This window comes from Pygocentrus nattereri, chromosome 26 (assembly GCF_015220715.1).
Source record: "Pygocentrus nattereri isolate fPygNat1 chromosome 26, fPygNat1.pri, whole genome shotgun sequence".
NCBI classification, from domain to species: Eukaryota; Metazoa; Chordata; class Actinopteri; order Characiformes; family Serrasalmidae; genus Pygocentrus; species Pygocentrus nattereri.
In genome coordinates this window covers 27,846,828-27,862,108 of record NC_051236.1, presented here as the reverse complement: position 1 = coordinate 27,862,108, position 15,281 = coordinate 27,846,828, and the positions used below count along the sequence as shown (strand labels likewise).

At 38.8% G+C, this 15,281-nt stretch overlaps 1 protein-coding gene and 1 long non-coding RNA gene across 3 annotated transcripts; one reads left to right on the top strand and one right to left on the bottom strand.

Moving 5' to 3' along the window:
- The first annotated feature begins 468 nt into the window (after positions 1–468).
- Positions 469–2,759, top strand: LOC108427665. Its single transcript, XR_001857874.2, has 2 exons — positions 469–503; positions 2,539–2,759. It is a non-coding gene; the product is annotated as an uncharacterized LOC108427665 (long non-coding RNA).
- On the bottom strand, positions 2,215–14,073 carry zgc:103559. 2 transcript variants are annotated; one of them, XM_017697967.1, is made up of 11 exons: positions 13,820–14,073; positions 12,139–12,290; positions 11,828–11,942; positions 8,599–8,745; positions 8,171–8,216; positions 6,855–6,948; positions 6,043–6,229; positions 5,542–5,680; positions 2,982–3,154; positions 2,756–2,788; positions 2,215–2,682 (listed from the first exon to the last, which is right to left on the bottom strand). In XM_017697967.1, the coding sequence occupies exons 1-11, from the start codon at positions 13,964–13,966 to the stop codon at positions 2,533–2,535; spliced, it is 1,383 nt and encodes a 460-aa protein (XP_017553456.1). In that variant the 5' UTR covers positions 13,967–14,073; the 3' UTR covers positions 2,215–2,532. The 2 variants fall into 2 exon arrangements, with proteins under 2 accessions (XP_017553456.1, XP_017553457.1); XM_017697968.1 differs by having other exon boundaries at positions 13,825–13,910.
- Between the last annotated feature and the right edge of the window lie 1,208 nt (positions 14,074–15,281).

The following is a 15,281-nucleotide window of genomic DNA, read 5'->3' as shown; positions in this document are numbered from 1 at the left end:
TATTTACAGGCGCACTTTTAAAACTGAAAGGAAAAAAAACCCAAGCAACCTCAATCAACAGAGGCAATTAGACTGTGGCTGCAAAGTCACATAAGTCTAGTCACGCAAATAATCCTTACAAACAGGTGCAGTCAAGCACTGCTACCAAAGGGGAAAAAGAAGTCTGTGGTTACGGAGCCGTATATATACAGGTAGCTCCTCCCCCAAGCTATTCCATTCCCCCCACAGGTAGGAAAATAAACCATACATTTCATATTTACATGCTGAAATGAATATGGTACAACATTATACATGGCCATCAAAATACAAGGCCATAGAAACAGTAATCAATCACTGTTATTTGCAATGTTCACATGATTCACTTTTCTCTTTGTATTTACCGGTTCTCACTCCCCTCCTCTACTACAGAGGGTGGACTCGCCCAGGTAAGTAAAAGCCCAGGAGTCACAATCAATACTCTTTTAGGACCTGCAGGTGAGTATGAGCAGTGCATGTTAGAACAGGTAAGTATGTCTACAGTCATTTATAGTGGTAATGTGCTAAGGGGTACCTTGCATCATTATACTTGGAGTTATATTGTGTTGTTTAAGTGTTCCCTTTATTTTTTTGAGCAGTGTATGTTTAAATGAAAAGCAAAACCCCTGTTACACTGTTTTTGCGTCATTTGACCTGAATACAGACTGAATTTTGTGGAGGGGTATGCTCGAGAGTCACATGTTCAAACCACAAGCTGAGTAGCTGATGCTGTTCACGTGTGATGTTTCTGACTATTTATAGCCATGTCTTTTCTCAGTAAGCGGGTAGAGACCTCAGAGAGAGAGAAGTAGCCCAGGAGAGACACAGAGGAACTGAGCATAATCAAAGGCTGAAACACTGAGGCAGTTTTTATTTAGCTTCACAAACTTAGACAAAGTTCCTTGTGTCCATACCCTGCTCCCAGTGTCCTCACGTTTTCCAGCGTATTAAACAGGTTACCACAAAATGTAATCAAGGCACAGCTATATTGCCTCCTACCATTCATACTTCAAACTTAAGTGTTTTATTGAAATGTAGAAAATGTGCCAAAAAATTAAATATCCAGGCATCAGGTAATGTATGGTTTCCTCTAACATTCTCTGAGGTAGCTTTGGGGGCATTAGATGTGTCAGACATCTGGTTCCAATTAGGACTTTTTAGAGACAATTAGGCATTTTACATTAAACCACTCTTAAAGATGTATTTTTATATAAATACATCTTATGCTTCCAAATTTGAGGCCCTTTCCTGTTCCAGCATGACTGTGCACCTGTATCCAAAAATTAATTGAGCACAAATTTCCACTGACACACTGCAAAATCTTGTTGAATGCCTTCTAAGAATAGTAGTCTGTTATAGACATGTTTCTGGGCAACGTCATCAGAGATGCGTGAGCAGCTAGGGGGCAGCAAGCAACAGAAAGCATCTTTCATTATGGCATAAAGCAACAATGACAAGTTGTTGTGCAGAGGAGATGCAGTAATTTATTGAGGTAATTGGCATGGTGTGAGTTACCTAGGCTTCCAATGCAATCTGTGCCAGTCCTTTCCTCAGTCCCAGACCTAACAAGCTTATTAACTGCCAAGTCACACACAACTGAACACGGGATTCTAGATGATAAATGTGTTTACGAAACATATAATGTGAACTTTGATATATGAAAAGTAATCAATTTGCAGTGAATGTGAAAAAAAAAAAAAAAAAAAAAAAAAAAAAAATATATATATATATATATATATATATATATATAATTTTTTTTATATATATATAAACTGACCTGCTTCTATAGATCTACGTATGTGCTTTTTAACACAGCAAAGAAAAAGCAGGATTGTATTCTTCAGACTTCCATGTTGAATAAACAAAAGAACAGAGTTTAGTTGTATTTACTAGTTAACCATCTAGTATATACAACCTTCCAGTGAACATCTGAACACAGCATTAGCTTTGTGATGCTAACAGTACTGCCAGGCTCCTGATATTGTCAAGTAACGACTAAACCAAACAAGTTGAGTAAAATTCATAGGACATGTCAGCAAGGATACTGGATAGCTCCAATTTCCCATTTAATAGCTAACTCAGTAACTCAGTGAGGTGTTCCTAGAGACCTGATGACAAGCCTGACTGACAGTCAACTATTGCTAACTAATGTTTTACACAATGTTATATTAATATACAAATGAAAGACAGACAAACTGATCCAAGTCTGAAATGGCATCTTATTACTGAGTCAATGAGAATTTACAAGCAATGCACAATCTGCAATAATCGTAACATTTGGCTAAATTACCAAAGTTTTTGCCCCTGGCTGAACATGCACCCAGTAATGTGTGTAAACAGGAAACCCATATACAGCCGCATAGACGGACAATTCCATATTAATGCCCATGGCTTTGGAATGGGATCTCCAGGAGGCTCATATAGGTGTGATGGTCTGGTGTACACATACTCTTGGCTGTATAGTGTATCTATTAACTATCTGCAAGGTGAACAGCAGCATTGGCATTTTTTTTGTCTTCACAGAGCTGTCTGAGCCACGTTGTGGTTTATAAGTAGTTGTTCTCCTAGAGGCTGAGGACTAAAGGAGCCATTGAAGTACACAAGCTTTCCTCGAACTATGGTACCTTTAACCTCTCCATGCAGCGTAACGCCAAGATATGGAGTCAACTGAAAAGACAAAGAGAGAGATTTAATGTCATCTGCACTCCTTCTTCTTTAACAGAATAAATAAGTCACTCACTTTGTTTTTGTGATGTATGTTTTCCTCTTTCACCTGGAAAATGGCAGAAGGAAATATTACACAGTCGCTACACCAGTCCACATAAAGACTAATATTAGAAATAAGGTTTAAAGTGATCCTTGACATGGTGCTAATCTAATGCGACATGCTGGCCTTTTCTTCTATCTTTAGAGGATTTAAAAGCACACTATTCTAGCTGTGTGAAATATTAAACCCTTTTATTCACCACAAACTCTCTCTCTGGATCCCAGATGACTAAGTCTGCGTCGTGACCTGGCAGTAGACTCCCTTTCTGGTTGTCAAGGCGACACAGTTGTGCAGGTTTTTTACACAGGACTCTTACTACGTCAGGAAAGGAAAAACCTCTCTTACAGGCTGAAGTCCAGAACAGAGGAAGGCCTGGACCGAGAAATGGTAGAGATTTAAATCACAGAGAAAGAAACTACACGTTAAATAAATAAATCAATACATCAATAGGCAGTTTTATAAACATATTGCAGAGCCATTTGCATACAACTGGATACTCAAACACCAAAACATTTTAGCATTGTATAATTAATTAGCGATGTATTAGTTTATTATAATTATAGTACAACCGCAATTCCAAAAAAGAGAGTAGGATGGTGGGCATAGAAGGTAAAAAATGAATATAAAACAGATAGCAGTGATTTATAAACCTACTTTAACCTGTGTTTAAACAAAACCAGTGCAAAGACAAGATGTTTTATCTTATCAGCTTCAGCTTTTTTTGTAAATACATAAATATCTTGACCTCTTAAAATCCCAGGATTATCACAAACTAATTATTCTTATTGTTCAGGAACTACAGGAACTTCAATGCAAGCTTTAGATTATAGAAGTGTGTAATAAAACTATGGGCCTGCCAGTGGGCCTGACCATTTACAGTTAAACAAGCAATCCCATCATGCTTCAATATAAGGAGCACCAGGAAAGGCCTAGTTCTTTAGGAGCAAGGATGGAAACGTACTGTGGTCTGAAGAGTCAACGTTTCAGAATATTCATGCAATTAAAGCACATTGGGTTCTCTGGGCCAAATAATGGCACTGTCCAGACTGTATTAAGTTTAAAAAAAGTGTTTGTCATGGTGTAGGAGGTATTACTGGATAACCTGCACATCAGTGAAAGCTGTATTGTCACTGAAAAAATTTTGAAGCAACACAAGTCTAGACATTGTCACACACCCATGCTTAATTCAAAATATATGTCCATTTTGAATTTGATGCCAACAACATGTTCCAAAAAAGTTGGGATGCGGACATGTTTACTACTGGTTCTCATCAACTCTTCTTTGAACGACACTGTGTTTGGGAACAGAGGAGACACTGTTGTAGTTTTGAAAGAGAAATGTTTTCGCATTCCTCATTTGATATAGGATTTCAGCTGCTCGACAGTTTGGGGGCTCCTTTGTTGTATCTTCATTTCATAATGTGCCAAATGTTATCAGTGCTGACAGGTCTGGACTGCAGGTAGGCCAGTTTAGCACTATGGAGCAATAGTGTTGTAATACATACAGAATGTGGTTGGGTATTGTGTTGCTGAAATAAGCAAGGCCTTCCCTGAAAAAGATGTTGTCTGGATGGCAGCATAAGTTGCCAAATCATGTACATATCGTTCAGCATCAGTGGTGTGCACTAATGCACTCTATACCATCATGAATACTGGCTGTTGAACTGTGCACTGATTGGTTGAGTGGTCTTTAGCCTGGAGGACACCGCATCCATGATTTCCAAAAATTTCAAACATTTATTGGTTGGACCACAGGACATTTTTCCACTTTGCCTTAGTCCTTTTTAAATGAACTCTGGACCAGAGAAGGTGGCAGCATTTCTGGATGCTGTTTATATATGATCGATTTCTTCTTTGCATGTTTCAGTTTTAACTTGCATTTGTGGATGCAGTGATGAACTGTTTTCATAGACAGTGGTTTTCAGAAGTGTTCCTGAGCCCATGCAGTGATTTCCACTACAGAATCATGACTTCTCCAGATTCTCTGAATCTTTTAATGTTGAGAAATGTTATTCTTGAATTGTTGCACTATTGCACTATTTGCCCATGCGGTCATTCATAGAGTGGTGGGGACCCCTCCTCATCATTACTTCTGAAAGACTCTGCCTCCCTGGGATGCCTTTTTTATACCCAGTCATGTAAATGACCTGTTACCAATCAACCACCAGGTATTTCTTTGATGATAAATTTGTAATTCTATAAACTTGTGAACTTCCACAGGTCTGGTATTTCAGAATCATTTTAAATTGTTGGTGTAGTGTAGTGGGTAGCACCTCTGCCTTATATGCTGTAGACTGGGATTCAATCCCCTGCCTGGACAAGCACCCTACACTTCTAACACTACCTTGGCCTACCTGTGTAAAATAATCAAATTGTAAGTCGCTTTGGATAACAGCGTCAGCCAAATGCTGTGAATGTAAATATATAGATAAAGCATTTTGAACTGTTATATACTTCTTCAGCATTGTGTAATTAATTGAGCTCTGTTCATATATGAATCCAAGTACTGTAGTTACTTATTCTATAGCCTATTACTAGATAGCAGAAAAGAACACCATTATCTCTTGGAACTACGCATGAGTAGGACTGGGCAGGGACTTTGCCCCGATCTTTAAACATCAGCATGTGTGATGTAACTTATTAGTCAGGCTGGTAAACAGGTCCTGAACCTCTGCTTTGCATGGAGCAGAACTTTGGCGCATGCGTATCATCAGAATCAAGGGGTCTCCTTTAATGTAACGGGATGTGGCACATCCTACCAAACTGCAGAGAGGAGATGCCGCCCCATGCCTGAGTGAAATCCCCGCTGTCCAGGTGCTTCAGGTTTGGCGTACAGGGCGAGTGGTCCGACACAACCATGTCTATATCACCAGCACTCAGAGCTGACCACAGCTGCTCCTGGGAGAAATGCAAGAAACATGAATTTTAATGTTTGGATCAGGGTTCTAACACGTCAGCATTGGAAGACTGCAGCACTGCACACCATAGAGTTTCTCCTCCTCTAGCCCACCTGATCAAACTCAGCACTAATAGGAAAAGGTGAAAGAAAAAAGAACTGAACTGTGCAATGTTGTTGTCCTCAAAGACAAGAAAATGAGGATACTGTTTTAAATGCATATTTATATATTTCAAGAAAAGTTTGCTGAGCTGTAGCGCTGATGGTGAAAGCTGTGAGGACAGTTAGCTGACGCATTAAAATAAGATCCAGATAATAAATTATGGACAAAAAGAGAGAAATTGTCTCATTGTAGGAATCCCACCTGGTTGGCTATGCTTCGGATGGGTGGACAGCATTTGAACTGGGTTGCTCCGGATGGGATGTCCTCTGCAGACAAGGTGAGGTAGTGGTGGGTTGTCTCCACTGTTAAAGGAGCTCCAGCCTTTCTGGCTGTCCGGATTAGCTCCAGAGACTGGGCTGAGGATAAGTGCACAATGTGGCAACGAACTCTGCAGAAAGAAATTGTACGTATAAAACTCTTACTGCTGATCACATCACACTGGAAACAAGTAAAATAAGGCCAAAATTAAATGTTTCATTTATCAATATATGATTCCATTTTTAAAGGTAATAACGGAAGACGGAGAGAGTGCACTGTGCCAATGTTCAGGCTAGTATTAATACAGCATGAGTGACTACTGCTTCCAGACTATATGTCCAAGAAAATACAGAATACCTACACATTACTATACATAGGAAATCTTTTTCTAAAAGTCTACATAATTAAACCACTTAGATATAAACAAAGTCATTCAGAGTGGTCTGAAGTGAAATGTGCCATTCTAGAGAAACTTGATGAGTCAGGACTCTTCTTAATAGTGGTGATGGGAACCATATGTCCAAAGGATTTAATGCTTCTAAATCATCTAGTGTATCACTAAACTACCCAGTGCAACATCAAAATCTAGTGTTAAGCTTTCCCAGAAGATTAATATCTCTATTATTATCCATCATTTCAGAAGAAACAATGAATGAATGGGTGTCTACAGACCTTTGAAATGCACTGTATGTACTCCTGTTGCTGTATATAGTGCTTAGTGAATATAATATAACAGAAGTATTATTTGAACTGACTGGTACTGAAGGCAGAGTTCAGTGACTGTTCGGATGGCCTCAAGCTCCATGACATCAGGTCGAGACCTTAGAAAGGTGGAGTACTCACAAGGATCTGAGGAAAAGGGTAATGAATACAGCTGTTTTCATATCACGAACAAAGTAACAGCCAATATATATATTAATTCAACTCAATTAACTCAGTTCAAGTTCAATTCCTTTAGCACCTTTCATGAACCCAAGGATGCAGATTATATATATATAATTTGTTTTACATTCTGCAAACATTAATGCACAGTTACTCTAAATAATTAGTTAATTAATTTAAAAAATAGAGAAAAGTAAAATAGTTGGCATGTTGCCTGTCCAAAACTGTCTTCTATCTACCTGTGCAATGTTTCTTGTACCATTGGCTCCAAAACAGCCCCAAAGCATAATAGTTATACACCATACTTTACAGTTAACAAGGTGTTCTTATCATCAAATGCTGCTTTCATTTTCATTAAACATAAACATATTTGATAATTGTAGTTAAATTTTCCATTTTTCACTATATCAGTCCACAGCATATCTAAAATGCCTCTGGCATATCTAGATGTTGTTTTGCATGTGTCAGACATTTTTGATGGGATCATGTTTGTAAAAGCGGCGCTGCACAGCAGAACAGTGCCCCGCCACTCCTACGTCAGCTAAACCTTCCTGGAGGTGCTTTGCTGTCAGATGAGGGTTTTATTTTGCCCTTCGGGTCAGCATATGAGCCGTTCTATCTGATAGTTTTCTTGGTCTTCCAGATCTTGCCTTGACTTCTACACTTCACCTTAGCTGGCATTTCTTAATTACATTTTGGACAGTGGAAATTGCATGTTTTAATATTTTTATAGTCTTCCCCGTGGTTACTGAGTGTCAGCACAAGGTTTGAAGTGAATTAATTACACTCTGATATTGTCATTGGCCAATAATTCCTAATGAATATTCTTGATCTGCCTACAGGGTCAGAATGAGTATTATGGAGGATTAATAATGGAGGATTAATGAGTTAATTAAGTTCTGACACCTTACAACTGGAAAGGGGTCCAAACTTTTTCACACACTAGAATTACTATATAATTTTTTCTATTTTGTAGGTTAATTTAATATAAAGTTGCTATGCATTAACATTTGCAGAAAGATATTTTACACAGTTTGCTGCAGAGATAGTGTTTACTTATTTTCACTTCAGAAATCAACAAACTGTGTAATCTGGTTGCTCATACTTTTGTATACAACTGCACATTTGATTTTTAGAACGATAAACATATGTTAGCACTCAAAACTTAGTGGAATTAACTACTGCTCACCCCTGTCTTCGGCCAGTGGCTGCTGGATCTCCTTCTCTGCATGAAACTGTGTAACAGCAGCATTACAATGAAGTTGGTGAGCATGTGATTTGTCTCTGTGACGTGATTTAAACAGATTTAATACAGATATATTTAAAGAGATAAAATACCTCACTAATTATCGTCCCTTTATCTCCTTCAAAATCATTCCCTCAACATTTATAAGGTTTGTAAATGATATAAAATGCGGAATTGCAATTACCTGGCCATTAAAGTCTTATATCATATTCATAGTGTATCTTCAGAACTTTGTTGCTTCATAAATCTGGACTCATTATACTGAGAGGAGTCTCACAGATGAGGCAGAATGACCGAACAGCTGTGTGTGGACAGCCAGTGAATAAAACAATCAGCAACATAGAGGTGATGAAAGAGAGCAGATGGCTCACCAGCAGAACACTTCCTGAGCCTTGGAGCTGCCTCATGGCAGTGTGCAGGTCACTGTCTCTCACATGGGGGAACTCGTCCACTCCACTGTGGATCAAAAAGCATTTAAATCCGGCCACTCCGGCCTGCACCATGGGCCTCAGCTCCAGCTGAAGTAGAGAGATACACAGCAGCACTGCTGATTTAGTGACAGAGGTGTAAAAGTAATAGACATGTAAAATGCATCTGAGGATAGAACTTAATTGTCACTGAATGTTCGTATTGATAATTATCAATCAATATTCAATAAAGAACGCACTTTTTTGGCCAAAGTAAAATTCTCAGGCTACATAAAAAACACAAAAATTATATGTCTATCACATTTTTGTATTCAGTCTATTCTCAAATGGCAAAAACAATCATATCAAGTCTTGGTGAAATTCCAGCTTTCATAATGCGCTGAATCGCTGTCCAGTTAACAATTAAGTACGTGTTATTTGTAAAGCGCATGGGTCATTCCATGCCAACTGAAGGTTTTGTATAGTTACGTCATAGATTATAACACAAGATTCAAGCAACTCAATTCCAAGCAACCATTACAAATTTCAAATATATAAATATATATATATATAATCTCCGCTGTCAGAAGAAAATCTCCAAATGGCCTTTACATTGTGTGTAAATTTCATGAAGAATGGACCAAAAAAATAGATCAAAGTGACTTGGCAAAAAGTCTGGTTCCATTGACTTACATCAAAAGTAGTTTTTTCCTTTCTCCTGTAAAGTTACTATTGTGTAGATATGAAATTTTCTTCTGACAATAGTGATATATATCACAGCTATGTATATACAACTACATGGTGTCAGCAGATCAATTTTTCAAAGGATGCACTTTTTAGGAGCAATATTTTATCTACAAAATTTGACCTTGCCGTCAGTTTTTTAAACTTTTTTTTATTAATATTTTATATATAACCATATACACAAAAAGAATCCCTTGTATGATTAAATGGTTCTTGAAATGAATCATGAAATGACTCTTCTGATTGATGGAGAACGTGTTGTGTATGGTTCTATATAGAACCTTTTTGAAAAGGGTTCAGCATAGCACCAAAAACGGTTGCTATGGTTATGATGTGAAGCTTGTAACAACAGAAGAAATGTTTTGGTTCTATTTCGAGCCAAGCACCTTCAAAATGCTGATATAAAGATGTATTGTTTTAAGTCTTGGCATAAAACTGGTGAAGTATTTAGACCGACTTAACTTAAAGACGTGTTTAAACTCGTCTTAAAAGCGCTAACAGAAGTATTTAGACTGACTTAACTTAAAGACGTGTCTGAACTCGTCTTAAAAGCGCTAACAGAAGTATTTAGACCGACTTAACTTAAAGACGTGTTTAAACTCGTCTTAAAAGCGCTAACAGAAGTATTTAGACTGACTTAACTTAAAGACGTGTTTAAACTTGTCTTAAAAGCGCTAACAGAAGTATTTAGACTGACTTAACTTAAAGACGTGTCTGAACTCGTCTTAAAAGCTCTAACAGAAGTATTTAGACCGACTTAACTTAAAGACGTGTTTAAACTCGTCTTAAAAGCGCTAACAGAAGTATTTAGACTGACTTAACTTAAAGACGTGTTTAAACTCGTCTTAAAAGCGCTAACAGAAGTATTTAGACTGACTTAACTTAAAGACGTGTTTAAACTCGTCTTAAAAGCGCTAACAGAAGTATTTAGACTGACTTAACTTAAAGACGTGTCTGAACTCGTCTTAAAAGCACTAACAGAAGTATTTAGACCGACTTAACTTAAAGACGTGTTTAAACTCGTCTTAAAAGCGCTAACAGAAGTATTTAGACTGACTTAACTTAAAGACGTGTTTAAACTTGTCTTAAAAGCGCTAACAGAAGTATTTAGACTGACTTAACTTAAAGACGTGTCTGAACTCGTCTTAAAAGCTCTAACAGAAGTATTTAGACCGACTTAACTTAAAGACGTGTTTAAACTCGTCTTAAAAGCGCTAACAGAAGTATTTAGACTGACTTAACTTAAAGACGTGTCTGAACTCGTCTTAAAAGCGCTAACAGAAGTATTTAGACCGACTTAACTTAAAGACGTGTCTGAACTCGTCTTAAAAGCGCTAACAGAAGTATTTAGACCGACTTAACTTAAAGACGTGTTTAAACTCGTCTTAAAAGCGCTAACAGAAGTATTTAGACCGACTTAACTTAAAGACGTGTCTGAACTCGTCTTAAAAGCGCTAACAGAAGTATTTAGACCGACTTAACTTAAAGACGTGTTTAAACTCGTCTTAAAAGCGCTAACAGAAGTATTTAGACCGACTTAACTTAAAGACGTGTTTAAACTTGTCTTAAAAGCGCTAACAGAAGTATTTAGACCGACTTAACTTAAAGACGTGTTTAAACTTGTCTTAAAAGCGCTAACAGAAGTATTTAGACTGACTTAACTTAAAGACGTGTCTGAACTCGTCTTAAAAGCTCTAACAGAAGTATTTAGACCGACTTAACTTAAAGACGTGTTTAAACTTGTCTTAAAAGCGCTAACAGAAGTATTTAGACTGACTTAACTTAAAGACGTGTTTAAACTCGTCTTAAAAGCGCTAACAGAAGTATTTAGACTGACTTAACTTAAAGACGTGTTTAAACTCGTCTTAAAAGCGCTAACAGAAGTATTTAGAATGACTTAACTTAAAGACGTGTTTAAACTCGTCTTAAAAGCGCTAACAGAAGTATTTAGACCGACTTAACTTAAAGACGTGTTTAAACTCGTCTTAAAAGCGCTAACAGAAGTATTTAGACCGACTTAACTTAAAGACGTGTTTAAACTCGTCTTAAAAGCGCTAACAGAAGTATTTAGACCGACTTAACTTAAAGACGTGTTTAAACTCGTCTTAAAAGCGCTAACAGAAGTATTTAGACCGACTTAACTTAAAGACGTGTCTGAACTCGTCTTAAAAGCTCTAACAGAAGTATTTAGACCGACTTAACTTAAAGACGTGTTTAAACTTGTCTTAAAAGCGCTAACAGAAGTATTTAGACTGACTTAACTTAAAGACGTGTTTAAACTCGTCTTAAAAGCGCTAACAGAAGTATTTAGAATGACTTTATGCAAAGATTTCTATTTGAAGTTTTGCCTTAAAGGTGGTAACAAAGCTTTTTAGATTGACTTTAATTTAAAGCCATATGTTTGAAAGCGGTATGAGAAGTAAGCATCAGCTAGGGATTATCACATTACCTGGTTGCCAGGAATGACCCCTCCCCAGAATGCTGTGTCCACAAAGCATCGGCCGCTAGCAGATTGCAGTTTCTCCTGGAAGTTCTCGAGACTGGTGGTTGGTGGAATACTATTGCTGTGGATGAGGCCGTAAAAACACCACGTGTCATTCAGTCTTATGCTTTTCTTACAGAAAGGAAAGCACAGGCTGGATGAAACTGAGATGCGGGGTAATCATTTCTTTCTTTCTAGCTGTGTTTTCCCTTGCTGTCAGTGTTTTATAGTGAATGACTTTGTTGTGTGCGCTTGTGTTTGCATATGTGTGTTCTTACAGGGGCATGTCCACAATGGTGGTCACCCCCCCTGCTGCTGCAGCCCGTGTCGCGGTCCAGTACCCTTCCCAGGAGGTCCGTCCTGGCTCGTTGACGTGAACATGGCAGTCCACTATACCTGGCATCACCAGACTGTTCCCCACATCCAGAACCTTCACACAGTGAACACATAGCATGTGCTAAACTATTACTAGAACACATGAGGCGCACCTGAGATAAAATACAGTGGGGCTTCAAATTGAGGCAGAGGTCTATGGGGGGGTCCCCTGGTTAAAGGTCTGACTAGGGGGTGACCTAGGCCTATATACAGATGAATATATACTGTTCCACAATATCATTTTGTGAAGTGCCGGTTTTTGAAAAGTATTACTACGTAGGAGTCATTTACCTTTATATCTGTATGAATATAAGTTTGTCTTACAGCATTTTTCTTGATTCAGCCTAACTCTTGTTTTATGACTCTCTTTTTCTCGGTGTAAGTAAAGTTAAAAAAGAAAAGAAAAACACACTTAGAGCCACTTTGACTTGGAACCTGACAAGACACATTGGCACGAAGGTCTAACAGCCTTTCTCGGTTAATTAAAGTACATTATTCAAGTAGACAAAAAACTGATTCTACCGTCAGGAGGCCGGTCTGGTGCATCCTAGGCTTCAGTTTGCCAGGCAAATGGTTAAAGTTCTGGTCGTTTTTTTGACTGTTGCGCAACGGCAACGCAATTCACTTCATAATGAAAAATGAATAACTAGGCGCTGGATTTTTTTCTTATTTTAAGTGTCGAGAATGGGCTTCCGTAGCTTAATCAACAAACAATACAAACATAACAGGCACGACAGCAGAGAACTGAATTTCAGCTGAGAATCATATGGAACTGACTCACTAAGAAACCCTTGGTTGTCTCTAGATCTCTAGGTTTGAACAGATAGGGGGGGACTGGAGGGGTGCCAAAGACCCCATAAGAGTAAAAGGACCCCTACGCCTATTTTTGCAATACTATCTCATTACTTTGAGATACCAAGTCATTATTTTGAGATGCTTTCTTGTTAGATATTATTTCAAGTAATGGCTTAGTATCTCCAAATAATAGCACAGCAATTGATTATGACTTTAAAAATTAGGCGCTGGATTTTTTTGTTTTTATTTTAAGAGTTGAGAACGAGTTTCCATATTAAACAAATACTTTCTCCAAAAAAATTACACAATTACAAATGTACACATTTTTTTCTTTTACTTCAAATGTGGTCGATCTGGCAAGACGTATGTAGTGTCTGAAGTAGTTTAGCTAATTTACCGAACAAGTCATCTTTAACTGCTATTAATAACAAATGAAACAACTATAGACAAAAGACAGCCGCTACTCCTGTTTCCAGCTGTGTGCCAGGATTTCTCGCTATGTCAGAAGCCAGATTAGCAGGTCTTGAGATTATTTAACAGTCTGGCGCAGTTTGAAGCAAGTGTGTGATGATTGTTCACACACTCAGCTGTGTAGCCTGTTAGTTACATCAGCCTCATTGTAATCACTAAAGACCCAGTATGCATAGACTGACTGACTACATAAACTAGGATGGGGGGAAACTGTGTAAATTACATCCATCTTTTAAGGCGTTTACATTATCGTGTGAGAAAGCTGCAGTTTCGTCTGTCTCCAGTAGAGGTCTCTGTCTCACTCAGACTCCGGCTCACCTCACCAGCTGTGTGCAGAGCGGCTCCTAGATCAGGCAGGACCTTGTGGATCTTTCCTTCTTTGATGGTGAGGAGCGCAGGCCTGATGTCCTCCCCAGTCAAAACCCTCTGGCTCCTCACAGCGCTCACTGTGGATCCTGCCTCCATGCTCCACACCACACAGACAGTTTAGGCCGCTGTCCTGTCTGCAACAGCGAGTGCTTTCGTGCTGAGGTCGCTGCACCTGCCCCACTACGTGTCCAGCTCAGAGATGAGTTTCCTGACCTTTCGACTGCAGCCTGTACTATAGACGGGGCAACCGCGCGGACTCCTGTATCAATCAGTAAACAATCAGCAAACACAGTCACGTTGCGATGGCCCGTGTTTTGGTTATCACGTTTAAATGTAATTGCTCAGAACGTTGTGAAAATGTTAACTGACAGCTTTGTGGCAAATATGTCAGTAACGATGTCACAACCTTCCATTATGTTGTGCGTGGAAGCAGCACTTCGACAACGTTGTATCAACGTTGTATCAACGTTGCATCAATATTGTGTTTGCTGGGTAGCCGTCGCACGGGCTACAACGACTACAACGGCTATGACGACTTCCACGGCGTTCTATGCACAACGTAATGGTATTTATAAGGATTCTAACAGATTGTGACGTCGTACTGACAACGTTGTCACTACGTTGTCAGAATGTTGTCGCAACGTCATTGTGTTAGCTGGGGAGCAGCGGTAAAATACGCTTTGAAGCCAAAAAAGTAGAGAAATGCACTGTTTATGCAATAATGTAAAATCCAGACTTGACACAGCAACAGCTGTAGTTCTAACTCTTTTACAGCGTGACGTAAATCTCGTTTATTAGTGTTGCGAACCCACGTGTTTCTTACAGCTGTGCATCAGTGGCAAAACTAGCCACAGCCACAGATTTCTCTTTTTATCTCAGCTATAAGGTTCCTATGAGGAATAAACGGGCAGACATTTGCTTTATGTGTAACAGAAACCGCTTTCGCCAAGCCAAGCCTCATCGAGCTGCTCAGGCGATAAACTGTGTCCTCCAGCAGTCCTACCGAGCATGCGCATATCATTAGTACGGCGCAGTAACTTGAAGGGGAACTCCACCCATTTTTTTGTGTCATAATTGTTTACAGTGGTGGTGATGGGAACCAGAAGTCTGAGGAGTTTAATGCCTCTAAAAGCTCCTTCACAGAAAAGGTATTACATGAAGTGATTATAAATGCGTCAGAGACGCTGTTTTACAATAGGTCTTGAAAAATAGGTTTTGGCCTGAGACGTCCTGGCAATCCATTTACTTTAATCTGTTCGTGGTGGAGCGGTACATGGAGGGTGTTGTAAGGCAAAATAATCCCCCCCCAACAGTTTTTTTTTTCAGATTTTACCTTCATAAAACTCAGAAGACATGGGTAGGTTCACTAGTGGTATTGGATTGTAAGCAATCTGGGGATCTTGACCACCAA